Source organism: Dama dama, chromosome 23 (genome assembly GCF_033118175.1).
Source record: "Dama dama isolate Ldn47 chromosome 23, ASM3311817v1, whole genome shotgun sequence".
Taxonomy (NCBI): domain Eukaryota; kingdom Metazoa; phylum Chordata; class Mammalia; order Artiodactyla; family Cervidae; genus Dama; species Dama dama.
The window spans coordinates 54,428,115-54,454,218 of record NC_083703.1 but is presented as its reverse complement, the minus strand read 5'-3'; the positions used below and the strand labels follow the sequence as shown (position 1 = coordinate 54,454,218).

Sequence of the window (26,104 nt, the reverse complement as noted above, 5' to 3'; positions counted from 1 at the left end):
ATGTCCTATCACTACGTCACCACAGTCTCCTCTGACCCTCCCAGGCCAGCAGTCACACGCTGGGTCCCCTGCCCACTTCACTTTCGGGCACTCAGAGACTCCCCACATGCCAGAAACCCTGATGGAACATGAGTCACAGGCAGGAGCATGTGATCAAGGGGGCATGTGAGCTCGTGGGGGGCTCGTAAGCTATCAGGAAACACACCATGGGACAGTGGGGGGGGGGGCGTGGGCAGACATCATCTTCTTACTCCCAGAGGGCTTGTCCAGGTGGGTGGAAGGGGCAGGACTGTGGGGGAGCAAGATTTCAGGATGAGGGAGGGGCCAACAGACCAGTAGGTGCCCAAGTGGCCCTGTGGAGGGCAGGCAGTGGGTGAGCTGGTGGACAGCAGATGCCCACGGCACCCTTGGACCAGCGCCCCTAGGAGGGAAAGCAGGGCCCCCAGGGCTCTGGTATGACCCCTCGTCTCTGGAGCCCTCTCCTCTGGCTCTAACAGACGGGCAGGGACACAGCAGGACCCGGGTGGGTGATCTGGGTGGACACAGGTGAGAATGGCAGGGGACCCTGCGCCTGCAGGCAGTAGCCCAGCTGCACCTAGAGCCCAGTTCTCCCCCAAACCCAAGGCTACCCCGGGCAGAACTTTCTGGAAGTCTCACAGCACAAAGGCCTCTGGTGGGTGGCCTGGGCCTGCCAGGCCCCTCCCTAAGCCCCTGCTGCAGAGCCAGGTGACCTGGGAACAGGCTACGGAGGCAGCAGTCCAGGCCTGGTTACTGCCTCTCAGGCCATTGAACTGCTGAGCTGCTCTTCCTACTCAGCTGACCCCCAGGAGGGTCCAGCAGAGTGGAAAATTCCAGAGGGCAATGGGCAGTATAGTTGAAAACACACGCTCAGCTTGCCGCCACGTCTCAGACCCACCTGCAGCCCATTCCTCTCACAGAGAGGAGGTATGGGGGCAGTGACAGAGCAGGTGCCACACTCGGCAGGACGGCCTGGAGGACTTCAGAGTCCAGGCAGGGAGCCAAAGGCGAGTTCTGGGTCTCCACTCATGCACAGAGCCCACACCTGAGAAAAGGCCCCTGCTGGCGCCCACCCAGCATTTCCTGAGGGCCCCAGGCTGGAGGGGCCATTCCCAGGACTCTTGCCACTCCCAGTGGTGGAGAGAAGGGCCAGGTGGGGAGCTTGGTGCATTCAGATCCCAGGCCAGGGGTCATGAGCATGTCTGTTGTGTGAGCCACCAGCTTGTCCTCCAGCATCACACCAGTGACAGGACACTGACAGGGCTTGGTGCCCTGACCTTGGAGGGTGCAACCCCACCTAGGCCCTGTCACAGGCCAACAGCCCCGAGCCCCGAGGAAAGAGGCCACACATGGTCCAGGTTGAATCACTGTGTTTTACTAAGTGCACAGGTCCACTGGGCATCCGACTCATCCCCGTGGCGCTACAGCTTTCCAGAACCTCCCACGTGTGTTCCTGTCACCAGATCCCGCACCCGCCGTCCCCAGGCAGCCTGCGCTGGGCCCTCGGGGTGGCACACTTGTCAGCCTGACAGTGAGTGCAGTCAGTGAGTCTCAGCTGGTCTGTAGAAAACTAGATTCTTTCCCTGGGCGTCTGTCCCTGGAAAATGGACGGCACGCAGGTCACCTGTCACAGGGGTGACAGGTCCAGGAGCAGAGGCCCGGCTGTGCTGCAGGGGCGCGGGCGCGACGGTGCTCATCAGCACTGAAGGCATCATGACATATTCTTTGGAGCATGAACATGAACAAAAGTGCAAAGACAGCCAAGACAACAGCGCAGACGGGGCTGGGGCTGGGGCCAGGGCCGCCTTCGGACGGCATGGGATGAGGGTGGGGTCCCCAGGTGGGCGGGTAGGCAGAGCCCCACAGGAACCATGCCGTGAGGTCCCCTACCCTCTGTACTTGCTGCAGACCTGGGCCCGCAGACCCTGGATGGAGGAGGCGGCGGGGTTGCAGGTTGGTGCCTGGCAGAGGCCAAGCGGGCAGGGGGTGACCACGGTGAATTTTTGTCAACGTGCATTAAGGCAACAACTTTATGAAACTCAGTCAGAGCTGGACGTGCAGCGTTCAGCAAAGTCCACACGCCTGCCCAGAAACCCCAGGACCGAGCGCTGTCCCCCAGGAGGGTCCCCGCCTCTCTCGGTGCCTGATCTGCCTATACTGAGGGGCTCTCCAGACAGGGCCATCCAGCCATACCTCTATCAGGCAAGGGGACCCATGCAAATATCCAAGACAAGAGCCACCCAACTCCTCCTCAAGACAGAGGGGTCTCTCCTCCCGCAAGCATTTTTTTCAAGCTCCCTACCTCCTTCCTAGGAGGAAGGGGCATTCTCCTCCCTCCAGAATGCCCTCCACATCTGCCTCCATCCTCACAAGTCAACAGAAGCCAGCAAGCTGTGTGCCCCACTTGTGAAGCTCCAGGGGCTAGTGTCCTGCCCTGGGCAGCCAGCTTTCTAGGGCCCTTGGACAGAGGATAGGCATAAGCCCCTGATCCTAGCACATCACCTCCTCCAGGAAGCTCCCCGATCATCTCTCCCACTTAGTACTTGGTAAAGGCCCAAGTGGAACCGCCCTGGGGGCAGGAACACAGGAAGCAGCTGGCCTGGGATAAGTGCACAGCTCCACTGGGCATCCGACTCAGGGAGCCTGGGGCTCCCCTGGGCGCTAAAAGCAAGTAGCCCGGCCCTGCGGGGCCGAACATCCATCCACACAAGCAGGCAGCCTGGAGTTCTGCTCAGGGGTCACAGAGGGCAGGACTGTCCACATCACTGCCCAGGGCAGCTGAAGACCATGCAGGGCAGTGCACATGAGGAAGAGTGTATAATTTGGAGCCGTGTGTACTGGGGGTCATGGAGGCACCCTGCGGCTCAGAACTCCCCACCCCACTGCGGGCAGGGTGCCCTGAACCCTCCAGGTGGGGCCTCCCTGCTGGACCAGCCCTCTTCACAGACATGTATTCTGGAGACTTGGGTGCGGAACCAATGTTGACTTTGCCGCAGGAAATCCAGGCCGATGCCTCCACCAGCGCCTGGCGTGGTCTTGACGTCGGGGGAGCATGGGAATTAACACGAGCACTCTTACTAAGGCCTGTCTGCAGCTCCCATCCCCGGGGCTTCAGAAGCATCAGCAATGTCCCAGGGCCACGTTCTGTCCACAAACAGCAGGTACACGGCATAGCAGACAAGAGGACACCTCCCCCGTCCCATGTTGACACCTTAGGCCCATGACCACCAGGGTGCCCCAGCCTAGGGAAGGGAGAAGTTAAAAACCACGTGTGAAAGCTGTGCAGAGCTGCTGTCTGGTGACCGCTCCAGTTGAGAGTGTTAATTAGAGGGCAGTGACTGGCTCTCCTCATGGGGTGGACTCCCTGGCAAATCCCCCCAAAGGAGGGTGGTGCTCCCGCGAGGGTGCTGTGGTCTCCCAGAAGGAGGGGCCCGGCAGGGAGGCACCGGAGGGAGTCCCCTGCCCTCTGGCTGGGTTCCTTCATCCTCCACGGTGGCCACGGCTCATGCTGTCACAGAACAGGGGGTGTGGGGCAGAAAAGGGAGAGGGTCCTGAGGCTGGGCCGCATGGTTCAGGAGGGCAAAAGGAGCCATCAGAGCCCCCACATTGCAGCTGGATGCCCACAGACACCAAGACCTCCCTGGCCCAGCCTAGGCCATCCTGGCATCTGGACAGCCTCCGGGGCAGCTGAGGAGGAGGAAGAGGGTAGGTGGGAACCTCCCTGGGCTCTGGGGATCCCCCTGAGGTGCTGCCCAGAGGCCAGAAGAGCGGGAACCCCACCCAGGGTCAATGTCCCAGGACGGTCTACACTCCCGAACTTGCTGATTCCTATGGATTGAAGCAGACAAGGCGTCTGTGCATGTGTGGGTAAGCGTGTGTGCACATGGGTGTGTGAGTATGTGAGCATGGGTGTGTGCACATGGTGTGTATGATTGTGCACACATGGGTAAGTGTGTGCACTCTGGTGTGTCTGGGTGAGAATGCATGTGACTCTGTGTGCAGGTGCTGTGCGTGTACCTGTGGGTGTGTATGCATGAGTGTGTATGTGCTATATGTCTGCAGGCAGGGTGTGAGCACAGGCATGTGCAGGGCTGAGGGAGCCACGTGATCAGGTAACTGAGATGCTTCTCTTGGGAAGCGCCTACCACACGTGCGGTGGGACAGGGTGGCCCCACAGCCACGGGTCACCCAGGAAGTGCACCGACGTCCCCAGAGTGCCAAGCACTCTCCTGCCACAGCTCCTGAAGGTGGGGGCCCTGGGGCAGCAGATGGACACAAATGAACACATGTTGCTCGGACCCCTAAGAAGGAGGCTCTACCCCATCATCTCCTAAAACCGCACCCCAAAATGGCCCCCCAAGCAGAGACCGGGGGGAGGGGCAGGATTTCATGGAGGAGGCATCACAGACTCCTTGCTGAGCACAGCACGTGGAGAGTTGGGCCTCAACCCCTCCTTCTGCAACCTTGGAGGCCCTCCCAGTAGTGACCTTGGTGCCAGCATCTGGCTCAGCAGCTCTGCGGACCAAGCCAGCCCCTCTTGTCACCAGGGACCCATAACACAGGGCATGCAAGTGACAGGACATGCACCTCTCTCCAGGGGCAAAAGGCCTCTCCTAGCAGGCCAGGGGCCCACGCAGGCCAAGATCCGACAGGGGTGGGTCCTTGCTGCTGGCAACCCAAATCGAACCCTCCCAGAGCCGGACAGCAACAGCTGGGGCTGGAGCAGCTGTGGATACACTTGGTCCAGGGGCTGGCCTGCTCATGCCTTGTTGGGGGCCTCCAGCTGGGGCCTCTCTCTCCCAAGATGGGGGGCAAAGGGGGGCTCTACCCTCACCCAGAGGAGCTGCTACTTGCCAGGGCCTCTTCACACAGCCAACACTAAGGAGGAGCTTTGCTCACCACTGAAGGTCTGAGGGGGAGAACACCAAGGGGGCACAGAGCAGACACGCTGGGTGGAGGGAGCCAAAGAGGCACCCCCCGCCCAAGGCCACATGGAAGATTCCACAGCCAACCCCTCCCTGGAGACTGGGGGTGGGGCATCCTTGTGCCTTGGCCCTGAACACAGACCACGGTTCTGACTCCGAGCTCAGGTCCTCCTGCACTGGGCTAGCAGACAGGTGCACGTGGTGGGGACCTGGGGGGTCCTGGTGAAGGGGGGGAATGCACAGGGGCTATAGTAGACACTGCTCCCCAGGGATCTCAGAGGGCCAGGACCCCAACAGCCAGGGGCATTCGACCCTCGGACGCTGCTTTCAAAGTCCTTCCCAGAGAGCAAGCAGAGTCTCTCACTGACCAGGATGGATGGAAGCGTCCTGAGGAGACAGCTCAGGCTCTCCCTGGACCTGGTATTTCAGGGGAAGTCGCTACTTGGTAGGCTTTGCGGACCCAACCCTGGTGCACAGGAAGGTCACTGCCTCAGTGGACACTAGGTGTCCAGGCTTGCTGTCCTGTCACCCCAAATGCCAGATGCCTCTGCACACTGACAGCTGGGGGCCCAGGATGGGGTCCACTCTGCCTCCTGGGGTTGGACTCCTGGCTCAAAGCGACTGCTCCTCAGGCCCAAGATGAGAAGGATGGGCACCACTGTTTCCCAGGGCCCAGGGTGGGAACAGGCATCTCTGATCCCAAGACACCCAGCGGTCACAATCAAGGGCTGGTCAGTGAGAAGAGTGCAGGGGATGGTCAGCCTAGGAGGGACAGGAGACCACCTACAAGGCAGCTCCTTCATCTCTGGACAGTGCGGGGCAGGACTCTACTGAAGGGTTTTCCCATCAGCCGCAGCATCGTCCAGCTGGGGTCCTGTTGGGGGGCTGATGGGGGACAGGTGAAGCAGGGTCCCTGGAGGACAGTGAGCAAATCAACTCACCACAACCAGCCCGGTTAGGACCCCAGAGCACGAGCCCAGCCAGGGAGCCCCCTAGCCACTCAGCACACATTCCCACAGGCCGGTCCATGTCACAGTGCTGGCCACAGCGTGGTGACCAGCGCCCAGCCAGGGGAGAGGGAAGAGGACACAGGGGACACCCCTCCAGCTTCCAGGTCTGGAAGGGAGCCCCCAAGGGTCTCCTCCAGGAGCCTATGGAGCCCGTCCCTCCCCACAGGAATCAAGTTCAGGAGGTCAGAGGCCATTCTGTTCTGGAGGGGGTCCCGAGCCTCGCCCCCACGCCCCCTTCAGGCCAGAGTCCTGAACGTGGGGCTGGCTCCTGTCACAGGATGCTCGGAACCAGGGGGAAGGTGGTGACACTGACCAGCAGCTGCGGGTGGTACCCAGGATGATGGGGCAGGACAGGAATGGGGGCAGAGACAAGCCACACGCCCTGGGCCTCAAAGCTGCTGATCCTCACGAGGCAGATCTGCCCCTCGCTGCCACCCTGCCCCCACCCAAGCCTCCACCTGGCCACCGGGTGCCTGTCCTCAGCCTCGACCCCGGCCTCTGTCATGCCCAAGCCAATGGTCTGCAGAGTCTGCCAAGTGGGCACGGCCAGCCGGGCTGCCCCTTGCTGGAAAAGAATTCCTGCCAGCCTTCAGTGCGAGAGACTGAGGGCCACGCCTGCCTGCCACCCTGCACAGGCACCCCTACTGCCTTGCTCTAAGAAAAGGGCCCCAGAGCATCTGCCTCAAGACCAGGAGGCCAGGAGTCAGGGGGAGGCTAGTGGGTGGCCTCATTTCCGGGGCCCGGCCCAGCCCATATCACCAAAAGGGCCCTCGCCCGTCGCGGAGCGTGGTGGGGGCCCGCACGGGGTGCAGAGGTCCGAGTCCGTGTCCGACTCGCCCTCCGCGATGTAGGGCCTGACTTTGGCACACGGAGCGACCGCCGCGTAGCAGCTGTTGAGGGCATCCAGGTTCTCCTTGGACTGGGAGATGCTGAAGCCACTGAAAGAGCGCTCCAGCTCCTCGTGGTCCACGGATGGAATGGAGATGGATGTGTCACTGTCCCTCAGTGCGCCCTCGTGGGGCCTGCAGGCCGGGGCATCCTCCGGCCTCAGGAACTCTGTGCTGGCCCGGTGGCCCCCGCTGTAAGCGGACAGGGACCGCTCGTGGGCGGGTGGCGGCGGGATGCGTACGAGCGAGCTGTGGTCCCCCACGGGCGAGGTGCCGTGGCCTGGGCGGGGGTGGCACTGCTGCTGCCACGAGGTGGAGGGTGGGCACTGGGCAGGGGGTGCAGGTGGGGGCGCCGCAAAGTTCTTCTGGCCCACGGAGCTGGTGGAACGGACGAGCTTGATGATGCAGCCACTCCGGCCACCGTGGTCCCGGCTGTCCTCAGGGCTGTGGTATGGTGGCGCTGGCTCTGGCTCCTTGGCCCCAAAGTAGGCCTCAGTTTCCGTCGGGGGGACACCCATGCGCTGCATGTAGATGTTCACCAGGAAATCCAGCTTCTTCTCCATGGACAGGACCTGCGGGAGGGGCCAGTGGGCCACGCTGGACACTTCCCATGCTGGGGAGGGGGGCAGGGGTGGGGAGGACGGTCCCTGGAGGTGGGAAGGGCTGGATGCTTCTCATGGAGGGGGGGGGGGGCGGGATGCTCCTTGGAGTTGGGGAGGGCAGCAATGCTCCCTGGATGTGTGGGGACCCTAGACACTCCCCAGAGGTGGGGGGACCCAGAATGTCACCTACAGAATTGCAGAGGCAATAGAAGGCAGGACACACACACACACACACCCCCACCCCCAGCAGCTCAGCCCCTGACCACCCCCATCAGGGTATGTGGCCTCAGGGCTTCAGAGCATGGACACTCTTGCTTGTATGGGCCACTCTGTGGGTTCACCCATAGAGCAAACTCAAGACGGAAGGAACCATCCGTTCCTCTCCTGGGCTCCCAGAAGCAGACCCTCAGCTGAGGGTCTTGTGTGTGGTTCCATAGGACTTGGTCCCAAGACAGTAGAGGAAAGTCAGACAAGGTCAGCCAAGTGGGGTGGAGAATGACCACGCAGGCCCTGCAGCAGCCCCCAGGCGAGAAGAGAGCGAGCAAGCCAGTGCTTGGCCTGGGGTCTGTAGGCGCTGGCCAGCAGAAGGGAAGTGCCCCAGGCCTGGGAGTGCTCACGGGGTACCCAGGGTCCAGACACCACAGCCCTCAGCTCCCCACAAAGCTGGCGCACCCTCCCGCAGCGGCCGCGCGGACACCACGGACCCCCAGCCTCTCCCACCTGCTTCTCCACCTTCCCCAGCCTCCCCATCATGCTGGGGTCCTCTGGCAGCTCCGCCTCCGCCGGGCCCTTGCCTCGGTCTTTGTCCGCCATCGCTGGGCCACGCCCCACGATCTGGTCCACTCTGCCGGAAGAGATCCACCCCGGGCGTGAGGTCGGGTGAGAATGCCAGGGCCCAAGGCATCTCCTCCTGGGCCAAGCCGCAACCCCCAGTTTCAGGCTCCAACTGAGCCAGAGCCGACTGAGGGCAGCGAGGAACCAGGACAGACGGACGCCGGGCGCCAGGTCCCCGTCCCCGTCCTGCTCTCTGCCACCCTCGGGGCCTGTCCCTTGACCGTCCCATCCCAGCGGGGCTGGCACATCAGCGAGGAGCAGAAAAGGAAGTCAGGGCCATGCACTCCCAGCTCCCCGCATCTTCCCCACCCCGAGCCCAGCCTCCACTCCGGCTCTGCTCCTGGATAACGTGCCACTGAGGCCCCGCCCACCCGGGGGTCTGGAGGGGGCGGAGCTAAAGGTCTGCAGAAGGAACCACAGAAGCGCGGGTTGGAGGCAGGGGGGCTTGAGGGATACGCTCCATGCGCCAGACGCGGGAGGGGACACAGACTAACACTGAAAACCGCCAACGCACAACCAGAAGGGACAGACAGAGCCACTGCCAACCAGAAGAGGTCCGTATGCGCTCGTGCGTGTACACGTGTGTGCTTACTGTGCATGCGTGTGTGTGCTTCCATGTATGTGCGCGCACGTGTGTGAACGTGAGTGTGCCCTTGTGTGCACACGAGTGGGGGATGCGGAACGCAGCTGAGCTGGCCTCAAACAAGGGCAGCAGTCAGGAAAGCCAACAAGAGGGGAGGGAGGCCTCCTTCCTGGAGGGGCTTCTGCTTGACCACCGTGTGAGCAGGAACGGCCCCAGAGGAGCTCAGAAGGGGCCTTGAGAGCAGCAGCGTGGGCGCCTGAGCCGGAGGGGTGCAGCCACATGGACACTGAGCAAACACACTGGGGCCAGGGTGCGGCTGGCAGGACAGTGACCTGGGCACAGGCCACGTGAGCCTCATGGGCGGAGCCTCTTTCCAGGCTCCAGAGTGAGGAGGGCTGCCAGCCCCCCTAGCAGTGCCACTTGAAGCCACTGCCCCTTCCCCGGCTGCCTTCCTCATCCACAGCTGCCCTGATTGCCTGTTGGGACTCAGGGATCTGTCCTGTCTGTCGCAGGAAGCAGGAGGGGTCAGGCTTGCATCAGCCATGGGGCAGCCTCCTCATGCTCCAGTGGGCATCATGCTTGATCATGCAGGGGGGCTGGGTGGAGGGGGGGACGAAGGGCCCTCAGACTCCAAGCAGACGCCGTGGGGACAGAGCAGGAGGAGGGCTGTCTGGTGTTCAAGTGTCCACACAGTCCAGGCACGGGCGCTCAGCGCCTTCACCCCTGCCACATGACGGGCTGTCCACCTAGCTGCTGCCCTGGGAGCCTCAGCCCAGGGTCGGCCTGGAGCTGCTGCTGGTGGGTGCTCCCTGACTCTGCACTACCCCCTCCCCTGGGCCTCAGGTGAGGAGCTGGGCTTAACCCCTCGTGCCCAGTCGGCCCTTCGGCCCCTTCTCTGTGGGAGTCTGCGTGTCCTCTGGCTGCAGTGGTCCGGGAGGCCTGGGGGCTCTGAGGGCTGGCAAGGCCTCCTCAGCCACTGGGCCCCACAGCGATGCCAGAAGGGCAGGCTGCTGTCTCGGGGCACAGCTTCCTGGGGGCTGTCCTCCTTGTGGGGCACAGGAAGGACAGGGGATGCGAAAAACACTGTCTGGGCTGCCCTGGGTCAGGCCTGCTCCCTCAGAAACTCCTTTCTTATGGGAGAGCTGCCAGGCTGAGGTGCCAAGTACACTGATCCCCAGCCTCATGCACAGAAACCCCAGCACATAGGAGTCAGACACCCAACTCGCTCCATTGGCCCAGTGGTCAGCATCCCTGCTGGCCTTCAGGACACCCCTGATCCCCTCTGCCAGCACAGCCAGGGTGCCTCTGCCCTCAGCCCACATCCCTGCCCTGGGTGCTGCTCTCGCAGACCTGCTGGGGGCGTCACAGCCATCATTTCAACCGTCCAGGGGAACAGGAAGGCTCCGATGTCTGAATTCACCACCAGTGACCCTGGTTCTGCTGCCTAACACCTAACTGCCCTCATACCCCACTCCCCTTTGGCCAGGACCACCTCCTGCAGGAACCCTGACTGCGGTGACAACTAGACACAAAGTCCAGGGCTCTGGGGACCCCCTGGGCACCCCACTCAGGTTGGAGCCTTTCCTAGTCACTCTTCATCAGGATCTAGAGGACAGAGGACCTGCTTGGTCCATAAGCAGCCCAGGGTGACCCACCGGCAGTGGTGCTAGGAGCCTGCATTGGTGCTCAAGCAGAGCCCCCGCAAGGCAGGCCCTCATGTCTGAACGCGTCTGGCCCCTAGGGGGCTACCATCTACTTGTGCCCAGGGAGCACCCCCACAGCAGTCACACAGGTGTCACACAGCCTCCCCAGGAACCTGCCAAGAGGAGCAGCTCAAGGGCCCCAGACCCAGCCTCCCGGGGCTTCAGAGGACGTCGCTTTGTCAAGGACAGAAACAGCCCCACGTCCTGTCGAGCAGAGAGGGTGCTGCCGTCATGTGGCTGGAGCGAAGGGGACTGGCATTCCACACAGACAGGCGGGGCGTGTCCTGACCTAGGTGAGTACTGGGGTGACTCTCTCGGAGGGGCCGTGGGTCCTTTGCTGGGGTACTTCTTGTGCCGGGGAGTTGAAGGGGGTGGGGGGCCCACAATCATATCTATCCTGGCGAGTAAACAAGAAAAGAGACACCGGGAAAATGCATCGTGAAGCAACATGGGGGGAGGGGGGCAGCAGGAACTTGCATAGACGAAAGGAACGACCTGCTGAAGGCCGCCCCGACCCTGTACAGATGGGCGCAAGGACTCTGAGCTCCAAGACCTCGGCACCGAGCAGGGCCGCAAGCTCGCGGTGCCCCATCTGCCCGGGCCAGTGTCCACATGCACAGGACACTGGCAGCAGAGTGCCAAGGGCCCCAGGAAGGACACGAAGGCCCTGCCAGTGAGCGACAGACATCCAGCTCCTGCGGGGTGGGTCTGTCTCATCTGTTTTCCAGACGGAAAGGGAGGGAGAGGAGACCATCTAGGACAGAAGAGTCTGGTGAACAAAAACAGCTGCTGTGACCTGTGGAGGTGGGCCAGCCGTTGGGACCCGGGGCAGCCTCTCACTCACACTTGCACACATGTGGACACACATACACGCTCACACACTGCACACACCTGCATGTTTGCATGCACTGGCACACGTTCACACACCTGTGTACACATGCACTCTCACACATTTGCACGTGCACAACTGCATGTGCACACACGTTCGCACAAACACACAGGTCTACTCAATGCTCGAGGAGGACACTGAGCAGCTGACCTCCTCCTGGCCCAAGCCCGTGGACAGGAAGGGGTCACCCCCCCGGCCCCACCCAAAGGGAGAGCTGGAGGCCTAGATGGACCACTCCCCTGGGATCTCAAGAGGAACCGGGTGGATGCCACCTGCTGTGGGGCCAGAGGCTGGGCTGACCCCCAGTACCGCCACGACCATCCAGACACCCCCACGGCCAGGCTTCAGGGCCAGAGAACTGGCAGCAGCTTCAGTGGAGGGGCCTGGCCAGTAGAGGGTGAGGCCCACGCCAGGACAGACCCAGGACAGCCATGGCATCACAGGCACCACAGACACGTGTGCTCGTTTGTGTGGACGGTGCGTGCTTCTGAGCACATATGTACTCAGCGTGCATGCGGGTGTGCTGGCCTATGGGACATATATGTGGACATGAGACTTAGGAAACAGTTACTTGTGTACACGTGTGCCAACACACATGTGCATGTGGGAGTAGACACAGTTCTGTGTGCATGTGTGTCCCGAGTCCTCACTGCGTCTGTGTACATGCATGTACAACTGACTCCTAGAGTGAACAAGCCAGAGACAGCAGTGCCTGCGTGCGCCCTGCCCCGGCCACGCCAGGCACCTGTCCAGCCCCACCGCCTACTCTGGCCATGGGAATCCCTCTGTGTGAGGGGAGGGAGAACCGGCCCTTCCATTCTGGAGGAAGAGGTGCCACACGGCCTAACTGCTGCCCAACAGGCCCATGGAAAACTGCCCCTTCACCTCTCAACAGAACTACTCTCCCCAGCTCACGTGGGCACACATACATGCAAGGACACACAACACACACAGATACATGCGTACACCCACACACTTCTGCAAAACATGTGTTGCACTCGTGTGCACACATGCACGTGCATGCACTTTACACATACAAGTGTGTGCACATGTGTACCTATGGTCTGCACGTGCGTGAGTACACGTGTGCATTCACATACATGCATGTGCACACATACACACATACACGCTTGCCCATCATGGCAAGGGCAGAGAGAAGAGAGAAACAACAGAAAGATTCAAAAACAGACCACACGAGGACATGGCAGAAACCCCTCATGGGGTCGGTGTGGGGCCGGAGAGGAAGGGCCCAGATGTGGCAGCAAGCAGGGCCAGCCACTGTGTCTGCAGCCGCATCCGCTGCCACATCTCTGCCGGGAACAGGCAGCCTGCACTGCACCAGTCCCCGAACAGCACCCAGGTTTGGCCCAGAGGACCCGGCTCCACACCCCAGGGCAGGGTGGGCGCTCTTGCCTGGACTGCAGGTTTTTGATGCGGGACAGCATGTCTAGGTGGCCAGCTGAGTACTGCTCAATCACATCCATCACGTCATAGGGCCGCAGGCTCTCCTTGAACTTCCGCTTGGACACCAGGAACCGCATAACACTGGTGGGGGGTCAGATGAGGGGCTGTGAGCCCTGGGCAGAGACCACCGAAGGCAGCCCCCCAACAACCACCTAGCTATGGCCCTCCCAGCATCTCTAGTGCTGTTACCTAGGACACCCACCCCCCATAACCCCTCCACCTTTGGGCCTAGCTGTGCTGAGGACCCTTGTCCACTCAGGAGCTCCCGTGCAGCACAGCTCCTGGCCATCCACGGACAGCCCCAGGCACCTGGCACCCGGGCGCAGGTGACAGCCATGACAGCAGGTGCCTTGTGAACCTCAGGGCCCAGGCTGAAGTGGTGTCGGCCACGAGACATCGCCCTGGAGCCGTGTCCTCACACCCACTTCCCAGGCCCCACGTGCACAGATGGCTTCGCGAGAGGCAGCCAGGTCCTCACCACACGGCCCGAATGCTGACTTTGAGGCCTGGGGTCAGATCCTCTGTCACAAACTCGCAGTTGCAGCTCTTATTGTCGTCCACGATGTCCTCCCCTGGGAGACTTGCTTCTGGGTGGAAGGACACAGCCCGTGAGGGGCCGGGCAGCCCCCGGCACTGAGGGGCCTGGTGCTCTGGCCCCACAGCGCTCCAGCCCCCAACTCCTGCCTTCTCAGCCTGCTCCCCTCCACTGTGCTCCTTGGGGAGCAGCCACCATGAGAGTATAGGAGGGCATCACTGTGCATGGACAGATGGACAAAACATGATATGTCCACACACGGGACCCGGGGAATGTCTGCCGTAAGAGCAGGAGCACACCGTCACCAGTGCCGTGGGTGAGCATGGAGCTCGTGGTGCAGGACAAGCCCGTGTGGCCCCGCCTCCCAGAGCTCCAGGACAGCAGGCCCCTACCCCGGGGGCTGCCCAACCCACCTTCCGAGTTCTGCCGCGAAGCAGCACCCCTGGCCCGGAATGCCTGCCGGGCACGGCCACGTTCCCCGAAGCTCCAGCTCTTGGGCACCTTGCTTGGACTGTCCTCTAGGCTCTGGTCGGCGCTGGGTGACCGGCGGACGGTCTGGGCCTGAGGGGACCCCTTGCCCTTGGCAGCCACGCCGCGGGGGCTGGAGAAGACACGGTCTTTCAAACTGACCTTCTGACTGCTCCCGCGAGAACCGATAGACGGACAGACACACAGAAAGACAGCAAGAGAGGTCACCCTGCAAAGAACACTCCAGCCCACTGGCTGCTGGTGGGTGGATGGGGTGCCGAGGCCATGGGGATGGGGAAGGAGGGTTGCCTGGGTGAGTGGAGACGAGTCAGCCCTACCACAGACTCCCAGGGCCCACTGGGTGCTCAGCCTGGCCGGGGACCAGTCAGTGGACTCTGAAATCACTTTCAGTTGCCACCCAAAGGTGCCTGAGCTCTTGCCACACTGTCCGGCCAGGCCTCCTTCTCCAAACATCCTGGGCACAGCCTGAGGGCACCCAGCCACTTCAGTGGTTACCACACCTGCCCCTCCACCCTCGTAACTGCACCAGGTCAGGAGGGTGAGGTCTGCAGCTGACGCCTGGGCCCATCTGCCCAACACTGGGGAGCTGCCTGGAGGAAGAGTTGCAGGGGAGGGGGAGGGGAAGCAGCACGGAGGGCAAGGGTCTGCCCACCCCTTCTACCCAGGGCAGCACAGGTTCCCCCAAACAGGACCCATCCAGAAATAGAACATTCACGCTCTGAAGAACACTTGGGCTGCCAGCTGAGCCCTGGCCAGAGGTCGCAGGGAGGGGGCAACCGTGGCCATCCAGCTGCAGCCCCATAATGGGCTCCCTGCCCTCATCTATTGGTAACCACAGAGATGGATCTGACACCCCGAGTTTGTCAGTTCTAACATCCTCCAGGCCTCAGGCAGGAGACAGAAGCAGTCATGGTAGTCACAGGTCAGGCCCAGGGCCAGGCAGCCACTCACTTCCTCCCATAGACCACCATCTGCCTGGAGGAGAGCGAAGTCCCTGTGAACTGTGAACCCATTCATGCCACCACACTGAGGGGCCACAGGACCTCCTGGAGTGGCCTCTGCACTGCCCTGGGGCCCAGGGCCTGGCGCCATCCCTCACGGGCACCTGACAGGGCCTCTGCTGCCCCTGGGAAGAAACCACCACAGCTGATCCCTCAGACAGTGCCAGCCCCATCACAGACGCCCCGGGTCAGCCACCTCCATTGACCCAAGGGGGACCCACAGCTGACACAGCGTCAGACGGCGCAGAGATGACAAGCCATGGACAAGAGACGGCCCATGGCCTGGTCCACCCAGCCCAGACACTGCAGTCCAAGCTGGTGCCCCCACCTTGCCCCCAGCCAGCTGAGACCCTCTGTGCTAGTTCTCAGGCCTGAGGCAGGGAGCCTACTCGGAGGGGAGGTTCCCCCAGAGACTCTGGGTGCCCAGGGTCCCCTTGAGCACAGGAGCCAGGGCATTTGCTTGCCCAAGCCTGTAACTGCTATGCCTGTCACGAGACCAAGACAGGGGTGGGGGGCCAAGGGACCCCCGGAGCCAGGGCATGGGGGCCAGTGTGCAGATAACCCTCGTCATTCCTTAAGGAGACCACCAGCTGGTCCAGGAGAACCAAGAAGCAAGGGCCCCACCTAGACTTTGATGGGGACCCCCAGATGGATTTGCTGTCCTGTGCACACCAGAGGTCCCAGGAACTTGGCTCCACGCAGCTGCCTACGAGGACAGAGCCACAGGAAGGAGCCTTCCCTGGCCTCGCCCTGGCCCCGCCATCCCATCCCTGACTCTCAGACTGCTCAGACCGGAGAGGAGCACCCTGCTGGGGGACCATGGGTGGTAGTCTGGACTTTCTCAGTTATCACAACTCAGAGTCACAGGCACGCAGCCCCCCAGCCACCCTGATCCTTCGTTAACTCCAGGTGCTCGAGTGCTGACAGTCCTGCAGGAGTCAAGAAAGGCCCTCCCTCACCTCACAAGCCAAGGATGAAAGCAAATGCAGGGTGGGGCTCTGGCCGCCTGCCCCCAGGGAAGGAGCAGGAGGCTAGCCCACCCTCCAAGTGAAGGGCATTTACACGGGGCCAGGGAGCAAGCTCAAGAAGGTCTGGGGGAGAAAGCAAGGCCCAGCCTCTCCTCTCCTGCCTGCCACCACCCCCATCCCCCATCCAGGGCAAAATCACCAAAAAGAGAAGCCAGCCATCAACAGGGATAAGCAAGGGGGCGCCCCGGTTGAGCGCCCCTATACCCTAGTCTGCACGGCCAGGGCCCAGCGTGTCAGGGGGAGAGCCAGCATCCACCGAGAGAACCATCTGGCCCACAGCTGGACCTTGGATGCCCAGGGAAGGTGAGGAAGATGAGGGTAGAGTTGTGAAACACACATAGCGGGGCCAAGCATGGCCTGGGCCCCTGGACCGGCTGTGGGCACCTTTGGCCCTTCCGGTTCCCAGGCAACCTGACCACAGCCCCCGACCTGATAGGCCAGCCTGTGGCCAGAAGCACCCTGGACACAAGCTCTGGGCAAGCAGGACAGCTTCTGCTGGGACCCCAAATCTCCCCTCCGAGGGCTGCAAGAGCCCCCCACCCCCGCAGGCCTACTTCAGAACACACAGGCAGCACGGCAGGTGCGGGGTGGGGGGAGGTCTCCCCTCCGAGCCCCTCTCTGGGGGAGCAGGATTCGGAGCATGCACGGATGCAGGTGTGCAGGCATGCCGCCCTGGAGCCCCGACCTGCTGCCCAGCCCCTCCCCACGCCCACCACTCAACACCCCTGCTTCCAGGGCCAGCTCGGACCACATGCACACGATGACTGGTGAGTGCAGCTGCCAGCACCTGCGGGCCGCACGGGGCAGGGTGGGGCGGGCAGCAGGGGGCCCAGAGCAAGCAGGAGGACAGACACTTCCACATCCCCGAGAGCAGACAGGGCACAGAGAGAGGAAACGTGCCGGCAGTCAGGGAGCCCACGGGGCAAAGGTCGGCCCTTCCACCGTCCCGTTTCCAGTCTGCCCTAAACCAGGCCTGTACGTGGGAGGGGGGAGCCGCGGACCTCGGGCTTTCCGGTGCGTCTGGTGTGCCAGGACCACAGGGAGCCCGGCACACACAGGACAGAGCCGCCTCCCGCGGGCGGGCAGCGGGTGGAGGGCAGCGCCCTCCCTTGCGTAGTAGAGGTGCTAGATGGCCCGGCCATGCGGAAGTCTCGCAGGAGAGCAATCAGACCCCGGAAGGCACGCTTTGCGGGTTCAGACCCCCTGGCCGGCCCCTCTCCTACTTGGAGTACAGCATCGTTTGGCTTGGGGAGAAGGAAGGGCGTTAGCGCCGTGCCCCTGTTGCCCAGGAGGGCGCCTGGGGTCAGAGGGGGGCAGGGGCTCCACGAAGGGGCTGGGAGGTGAGCTTCCAATCAGAATCCGGGCCTGGGGGGCCGGGCGGGCGCCAGCTTTTCCCTGGCGCATCTAGAACCTCTAATAAGCAGAGTGTTTGGAGCGGGAGGGGACAAGAGCCGTGCAGCAATGGTCGTCCGAGCGGCGTGTCCGCGGTACCTAGCGTGTCCTGGGCAGCATCCACACAGGGACTCTGCGCACCGTCTGCCTTTACTGGAAATGAGGAGAGGACAGTTAGTCCTGGGGGCGCTGGCGACCGGAGGGACCCCGGCCAGGCGTGTGGGCGTGGGGTGCACCCGCCACAGAGTTCGCATGGGAGAGAGAAGGGCGAGCGCGGAGGTCGCGCACGAAGTCCTCCGTCAGCCTGGAAAAGAAAATAGTCCCTATTTTTGGAGAGAAAAAAAAAATCCATTTTTTTTTCTCTCCAAAAATACCTTTTCCTTCCAGCATCTATTTGGGGCCATCTCTTTCAAAAGATGTATTATTTTTTTGCTATATTCATGCCAACAAAAAAATAATACATGGGCTAAGGCTTTGCTGGTTCTACAGGGACAGGATTTCAGAAAGCTCACGTTTTCAGAGGAAAAACGTGCGAGTTTGGCTTCACAAACCAACCCAGCCAGCGGCCTGATCAGAAGTGGCCCCCATTTACCCAGAAGGCAGTGGCCACCTCTACCCGGAGGGGAGCCAAGGAGGAGGAGGCTTGGGGCACCTGCACATCAAAGGGCCGGCCAAGGCCAGACCCTGGGTGAAGGCTATCCTGACGTGCAGCTAGCTGTTCAGGAAAGGCAGCTGGTGGTCAGCCTGCCCAAGACCCTCCGCAAAGGCCAGAGCGAGCCTCAGCTGTGCACAAGAACCTGCAAGTATGTTAGTTGATCAGTCATGTCCAACTCTCTGTGACCCCATGGACCACAGCCCACCAGGCTTCTCTGTTCATGGGATTCTCCAGGCAAAAATACTGGAGTGGATTGCTATTCCCTTCTGCAGGGGATCTTTCCGACCCAGAGATCGAACCCGGGTCTCCTACTTTGCAGACGGATTCTTTACTGTCTGAGCCACAAAACTTTTAAGCAGAAATGAAAAGAACCAGCGAGAACATCAAGAAACCCTTCGCTTCCCTGGGGTCTTACTCTCTGCCTCCACCTTCAAAGTTGTTGCTTCTGAGACAGTGGCTCCCAAACTGCTGTGCCTAGAAACCCGGACGCAGCCAACAGTGTCGACTCACATTCACTTAAACACCGGTGGCACCTGCCACTGTCCCAGCAAGGATCTCCCCACATTAACACCAGCAAGCTAGGGTCAAGGCTCCTCAAAGAGCTCTCCCTTGGCTTCACCGGCCTTGTCCTCCGTGGAGGACCCTACGAGAGTGTGCGTTTCCCTGGTAGGAGCTTCCCCAGTTACTTCAGATTGTAGAAAAAAACTAACTAGAGGGCCACCCCGGGCGGAGGGGCACACCTTCCCAGGACTCGGACCCCCCAGACCCTGCCCAGCAGCTCACAGAACTCAAATTTAGGGCAAACATGCTCTCCCCGGGCACACCCCCGAGGCAGCCACAGTTCCACCAGGGCCTGCTGGACAGATGAAGACCCTAAAGACCAAGACCTACATTGCCAGCTCCTTGCAGGGGTCCCCAGGCCTGCACACAGAGCCCTGCCTTGCCCCGCCTGGGGGCTCCTCCCCCAGGAAAGAGCATGAGGTGGGGTGGGGTGTCTGCCTCCGGCTCTTTGGAAGGACCCCAGCCTTGAACAGATGAGCAGCCCCGCACTGCACACCCACCATTTCCTACATGACACCTCAAGCCTGGCTCCCACGCACAGGAGCTTGGGGAGCGGCTCTCCAACTGCAGCGGTTTCTTTAGTTTTAATGAAAATTTAAACAGCCTCACGTGGCCAGAGGCTCCTGCATGAAACAAGGAAGTCTGAGAGCAGGACAAGAGCAGAGGGAGGGGGACTGGTGGTGGCCCAGCCAACCCCCCTGGACACTGCTCCTCTGCTTGGGGTGGGCAGTGAGGGGCCCCGACTCCAGCCCATCGCCTCTGGGCTCTAGGCTGGCCCTGGGGTTTCCTGCCCACATTCAGCCCGGGGGGGCCTGGGCTCAAGAGGGTGGAAGAGGTGTCCACAAACAGTCACCAACACCAGACTGGACAGACACGCACCCAAACACGGCACACGGCCCCCCACGACGAAGAGGGGGCCACACGGACGGGAGCAAAGCAGCTGGGGCACAGGGGTTTCCCCAGGCACAGGAGAAGGCAGTCAGAAATGGGGTAGATCAAAGGGCAGGTCAGAGCCACACCCGGAGCAGCACAGCCCGAGACCCCCACCTGCCCCTGCCCTCCGCCACCCCCACACCTTGGTCTGACGCCCACACAGCCACAGTGCATGTCCCCACCATGAGCCAGGACCAAAGGGTCTCCCGGCAGTGGAGGGCCCCCGCACCCACCCCATCCACCTGCTTAGGGTCCCCTCGCCGGGCAGCCCAGGAATAGCCCACCCACAGGTGTCCAGGGCGGGACCCTTTCCTGCAGACCTACTGTGCACCAGGTGCTGCACAGGGGCTCCTGGCTGCTCCAGTCGGGGCACAGAAATGCCCTGGCTGAAAGGTGTGCTCCCAGGATAAGCCGGCCCTCTGTCCCAGGGCCTCAGCCTGGGGCCCCCAGGGGAAGCCGCTGGTCACAGGCAGGGACACACGGACACACGGGGAGGGAGGGAGGAGCAAAAAGCGGGTTCGAGGAAGGGGAGCCACAGAACGTGCCGGAGAGCCAGGGGGCTCCCGTGAATCCTCACCTGGAGTCCTGCTTTCAGGGTCAGCCACCTCATCCCCAAAGACAGAGCGGACGTGAAAGGGGCCCGAGAAGGGCAGTGACATGATTAAAGGCACTTGGGGGGGGCAGGCAAGATTTTCCAGATTGGGGGAGGGGAGGGCAGGAGAGGAGAGAGAGAGAGAGAGAGGCTGAGACGAAAATTGTCTGGAGGGGAGAGGCACGCAGGTGGCGAGCACAGGGAGCCGCGATAGGCGGGAGGGGCCACGCCGAGGGCCAGAGAGCGCCCACTGGGCAGAGCTGAGGGCAGCCGCGCCCACCTGCTCGGCCTCTGGGTCCTGGGGGCTCACAGGAGGGGCTGATGGCAGCACCAACGGGAACCAACGAAGTGGAGCAGCCTCGGGGCGCCCCAGAGGCCAGGCTTGCTGCTCCCCCTCCCTGCCCACCTGACCACAGCCCCGTGCCGGGCCCCTCGGTTTGTGCCCATGAGAACAAAGGTCACTGCCCAGGATAAAGCCACTCTGGTCTGGGATCTAAAGGGTCGTCTCTGCTGCTCTTTGGGCTGGTTGGAGGCAAAGCACTGCTGATGTTTCCAGGTCAGCTCCAGTGGCCAACCCGCTTCAGGGACTCAGGGGTGGGGTACATGCCCCCCTCCGATGGATGCTGAAGCAGGGCTCAGCCCATTGCCTTCCCAGCTGAGCAGCCTTCAGTCCATGAGGGCACAAACAAGCCGGCAGCGTCTTTGGCCCATGGCCTGGGGAACGGGACACCCCATGCAGGTGTGGACATGGCACCAGGGAACCAACCCCTGAGCTTCAGGGATACACAGCAGTACATGGGCAGGTTGCAGGTCACCAGACTTGAAAGTAGTGAATTGATCTGGCTTTCTTTTCAAAACTAGGAAAACAGCAGGGTGCTATCACCCTAACCCCAGCTGAGATCACCCCCGGGAGTCCCCATCTGGGGTCCCAGTCTCAAATTCACATGAACCAAATAGAACTGCAGGGGCCTAGACAGACACGAGTAGTGGGGTACGGGTGCCCACCCAGGGGGTGTGAGGCGGGGCAGGAGACCATGCCCAAAGGGAACCCTCTCCCACTCCTCCATCCTCCAGAAACCTCCACAAACCAAGATCTGCAGGGGTGGTGTGAAGACCTCCCCTCAGAACAGCCCCTCCCCCTACTGCCTGACCCTGATCCGCAGTGTTTGGGACACCCCGTGGGAGTGTCCACCTGGGTCACCCTCGACTCAGAGCAGCGCAGACCCTGTGCCTGGAGCCAGTGGGACCGCTCCCCTGAAAGCCCCCCAACTCCCGCCCAAGGGGCTGCAGTCACAGGCAAGCAGACAGGAGCTGCCCCTCAGCTTGGGGGCCTGGAAGGGGGCATAGACCCAGGTGCCCACATCACCACTGGGCAGGGGTCCTCGCGCAGTGGCATCAGGGAGCATGCATAGGCCCCGCGGCAGCGCGAGCTCCACGGGACACGCAGAGCACAGCGGAGGCAGCAGAAGGCAGGCGGGCACTGACCTGGGAGATGGCTCCGGCTGAGGCTCCTTCCTGCAAACAGAAGCACAGGATGTCAGAAGCCGGCCCAGCAGCTGAACCCCACACAGGGCCCAGCTGATGCACAATGCTCCTATGGGCCAGGGCTCCGTGTGAGGGGTGCAGAAACAGCCCACATGCCCCTGAGAGCTCCCTGGGGGCCCAAGGAGGCAGGTTCCAGAGGGACAGCGAATCTGGAAGGGGTCACGAGAAGTTTTGAGACTGAGGGTGCTATGGCCACATGTTTATGGACACTTGTTTTAATCAGCATCACCAATATTAACGAACTTTCAAAGAGGACATGTGAAGAAAGCTCTGGAGCTGTCAACTTCCACAGTCGATGCTCAGGACAGCTAAGGTCCTTCACTTAATCACACCCACAAGGACTCTTCCAGATAAGGTCATGTTCACAGGTCCCAGGACACAGATGAATCTTTGCAGGGGGGCACTATCCAACCCTCTCCAGATGCCCCACTGCTGAGAGTTCTTCAAACAGCCCTGGGTGCTGGGCCCAGCAGGCATCCTCCCCTCCTCTCCCATTGGCCAGTCCGTGTCCTTGGCAAGCCTGTCTGTGTCAAGTGCTCCGGGAGTCGCAGCTTTTGTGGTCGTGAAGGAAGCAGCAGGTGCTACTCACGTGTCTCCACCCGATGCTCCAGGGTTGGACTCTTCCTCTGACCTCTGGCCAGAGCACCAGCCTCCCAGCCCCATATGGAGTACCACCTTCCCCATGCCCACCCCCAAACCAGCCACCCTCAGGATGGGAGCCAAGACTGGTCAGCAACAGGGGAAAACCGCCAGCAGCACCAGGGCCTAGGGCAACAGGATGTGAACATTCTGAGCCATCAGGGGCCTTAGCCCAGCCTGAGCGCCCCTACTGGCTCTCATGGAGCCATGGGGGATCAGAGCCAGCGTGGACGCCCCCGCCCACCTGAAGGTAAGTCCAGACTTGCTCTTGAGGTTCCGCAGCAGCTCCAGCTGGTTGAGTGGCGGGATCAGTCTGCAGCAAGAGGACAGGTGAGTGAGCCCGCAACCCACCAGAGCCCCAGGGACCCCCATGCCAGCTCTCACTGGTGTCCACATCTCACATGGGGACACAGGCCATGACGACCTGTCACAGGCAGAAACAGGAGGAGTCCATGGCGGCAGCAGACCCCCAGGGAGCCCATGCCTCCACCTCTGCAGCTGAGGCACTTTATGCGTTCCTCTGGGCTCACTTTCCCTGGGCACCTCGGCCTGGGAGCGGGTGGTGTCCAGACCATCCCTAGAAGGGACGCCCACGTGGAGCAGGTCCCGCAGGGCACCAGAAAATGGGGGGGGGGGGTGCCCCTCCCCCTTCCCAACCGCTGAACACCCCCTGGATTTGCAGCACAGTTGAAAACGCAGCCCCCAACATCCTAGGACTCCCAGACCCCTCTCTCTCTGAGCCACTCTCTCTGCCAAAGCTGAGCAGGGCAGAGGTCCCAGGAAAGGACTGTGCTGGGTAGAGCCCACTGGGCGGCTCCTGGGTGACTGGTCTGGCCCTACTCCGAGCCCCATTTCCCAGATGGAGTCCCACCCACCAGGACAGCTGCATTCCTGGCCTGCCTGCCAATCCAGCATTCAGTGCTGTGGCCACCAGCAAGAAAGCCAGAGGTGAATCAAGTCCCTCTTGGATGCCAGGCAGTGGTCTGTACACCTGGGAGGCTCCGGGGAAGCCCACGCCCCCACCTCCAGCTGCAGGAGCCTTCACCCAGAGACTTGGGTCCCCACGCTGTCTGGGGACACTTTTGTCCCTCCCCCCCACCCCACTCCCCAGGTCCCTCCCCACCCCACTCCCCACTTCCCACCTGGTTCCTGGACACTTTCAGCCCTCAGCTTCCATCTCGTCCATCAGTCACCCTGTCAGCTTCCGGGCACTGGTCTCTCCTTCCTGACTCAGCCTCCACCTGTTCTGACACCCCACCTGCTCTGTGACCCCCAGTGTCTGTGAATTCCCACCTGCTCTGACACCCCCATCTGCTCTGACACCCCTACTGTCTGTGACATCCCCACTGAGCCCCAGGTCCCCAAACCCTGTCCTGAGCCTCAGGCCTTCTTGACCCTGGGGACCCCTGACCCTCCCAGGCAACTGTGTCCAAGACTCTCCTGGGTGTCCTCACTCTGTCCCGCAGTACCACCATTCCCCACACACCCTGGTTCCAGCCCCTACCCCCTGCTGTCCCTCCCATGTACCCCATGTCCCTGGTCCCTGAATGCCCATCCTCCTCTGACTCACTCTAGTCCTTCTGCTCGGACTCCCCACTGTCTCCAAAACAGGAAGGTCCCTGACCCCCTGTACCCGCAGCCCTGACCTGCCCCCACCAATCAGTCTCCAACTTTGCTCTGGTCTCTCCCAACTCCTCCGCTGCCCGGCCATGCCCCTAGCACCCAGAGGAACATCCCTCCCCCGGCCCTGCCCTGGTCATTGCCATCCCAGGGCCAGCAGGTGTGACCCCGCACCTCTGTTCCCTCTGCAGCCCCAGCCCCGCCAGGCCTGGATCCTGGGGACGCTCACCCTCCTTCTCCCCCTCCCCACTCCTCTCCAAGGCTCTCCCCTGTCCTCTTAGGTCTAGACCAAGCAGGAGGCCTGGGCAGTTCAGTCGGCTCAAGCCATGGGCACAGTAGAGCCCCAGGAGTGACACTGGGGCAGAGCTGGTCTCCCCACCACCTTGAGCACCCACCGTGGCCTGGAGCAGAGACCCCGGGCAGCTGGACCCACTCAGCCCCCACACACGTGGGTCAAGGGCAGGGACACGCAGTTAGGACGCCATGCCTTGGACACAGAGCGGCAGGGGGACAGAACACACACGGGCAAAGGACGTGCAGGCACCACACACTCGAGGGCCACGCACACACAGTCCAGTCATGGGGGACGAGGGTACAGCGGGCGACGGGGGTGGGACACACAGGAGCGAGCAGTATTAGTCTAGGGGTCAGCCGGCTGCGGAGGACACCACCAGTCCCCAGGCCCGGGGCTGGGCAGGGGTGTCTCCCCAGACATCGGGGGATGTGGTGTTGCTGGAGTAGATGAACCAAGGGGCTGCTGGTCTGGGAGGAGCCTGACAGGGTCTGAAGCAGGATCCCCCCCCACCTGGAGCCCCAGGAGTCCAGGGTCAGCAGCCGGGAAGGACCCTGCTCCCTCTCCACCCCGCCTCTGGGGGGGACAGTCAGGCCCTCCTGCCTGCGGAGCCTGGCCCTGCTTGGCCCCCTCTTCCCTTCTGGGAGCAGAGGATTAACTCTGACAGGTTCCCACACAAGGCACCGAGGGAAGATGAGAGAGCCCTGCTCTGCGGGGCGGAGCATGGTGCCACCACTCTGAGGGGAAAGACAGGGCCTACGAAGGGCACAGGGGACCCTTTCTGGAGCAGCTCAGCACCTGGTCTAGACAGGGGACCCCAGGAAGCGAGCTGTCCGGTGCAGACACGGTCAGTGGGGCCACATGGATGGGCCACAGGACCCTCTGTCCACGGCCTCGAGTCTCACTCTCACTGCAGTGTGAAGACTTGGGGTGGGGGAGTGGATGCAGGGAGAGAGAGACCCCAAGCCCAGAGCAGTCTGCCAGGACTGGGGGCTGCTAACTGGGGGTGCCCCAAACTGGGACGGCCAATACCCTGTCTCCACTACCTCTGCACTGGGCATAAGTGGGGCCCCGGGGGCAGGGTGGAGGCACAGGGGCAGGACCCCAGCCACTGAGACAGGCAGGAAGCAGAACAAGGGACAGAAAACACCTGGACAGACAGATCCAGCACAAGAAAGCAGCTGAGGGTGGGGGCAGTCAGGAGAGGGGACCAGGGGAGCGAGGAGGGGGTGTGTGGCTCCAGATAGGGGCCACAGGCCGGGCGGGGCTGGCTCAGGGGGCCCTGGGACAGTCCCCAACAGAACAGAATCACACCACACACTTTCCGCCCATGCAGTCCTACCTGGAGGCCCCGTAGGTTTGAGTTTGCGAGCTTTCAAGTGTTTTTCACACACACACAGAGGGAAAGGAACAGAAGATTGTAAAAGAACGGGAGAAGAAAAAGGAAATGAAAAAAAATAGTTGAGGAAAGTGGGGGAAACAACAGAACAAAGAAAATTAGCACGAGGGTCGGTCCTGCCTCAAAGGCTGGGAGCACAGGGCCTGGGGTGAGAGCGAGTGACCTTGGGCCCCCGGCACCCTGAGACTGAGTGTCCCCAGAAGTGCTGGTGGGTCGAATGCTGGAGAGGGGAGTGGGCAGCACTGTCTCCCAGGTGACAGATCCCGGGAGAGGCAGGTGGGGACCTACAAGAGGACTCTGCCCCAGTGAGGGCTCTGTGGGTGGACACCCAGGGGCAGGTGAGGGGACTCTTCTGGCTGAGAGGACCCAGAGTTCAGTGCTCACCGGAGGGCACCTGACCTTCATGGACTCCAGCCAGGCCCCCACCCTTCTCACCTTGGAAATCATCCTGAGCCCAGGCCTGGCACCAACACACCCCAGGGGCAGAGCCTGGAAAGGTGCCCACTGT

At 62.1% G+C, this 26,104-nt stretch overlaps 1 protein-coding gene across 2 annotated transcripts in view; it reads right to left on the bottom strand.

Moving 5' to 3' along the window:
- Positions 1-1,473: 1,473 nt before the first annotated feature.
- The window catches only part of KCNQ2 (potassium voltage-gated channel subfamily Q member 2), a 48,703-nt gene continuing 24,072 nt past the window's right edge, over positions 1,474-26,104 (bottom strand). The window contains exons 9-17 of one of the 2 annotated variants that reach the window (XM_061125789.1): positions 25,540-25,569; positions 22,530-22,598; positions 21,587-21,616; positions 13,864-14,087; positions 13,394-13,502; positions 12,865-12,996; positions 10,852-10,959; positions 8,163-8,286; positions 1,474-7,412 (exon numbers count right to left, since the gene is read on the bottom strand). In XM_061125789.1, coding sequence (XP_060981772.1) covers positions 6,681-7,412; positions 8,163-8,286; positions 10,852-10,959; positions 12,865-12,996; positions 13,394-13,502; positions 13,864-14,087; positions 21,587-21,616; positions 22,530-22,598; positions 25,540-25,569 — 1,558 coding nt within the window. In that variant the 3' untranslated portion in view covers positions 1,474-6,680. The remainder of the gene's footprint in view (positions 7,413-8,162; positions 8,287-10,851; positions 10,960-12,864; positions 12,997-13,393; positions 13,503-13,863; positions 14,088-21,586; positions 21,617-22,529; positions 22,599-25,539; positions 25,570-26,104) is intronic. The other variant, XM_061125790.1, reaches the window with a different exon arrangement.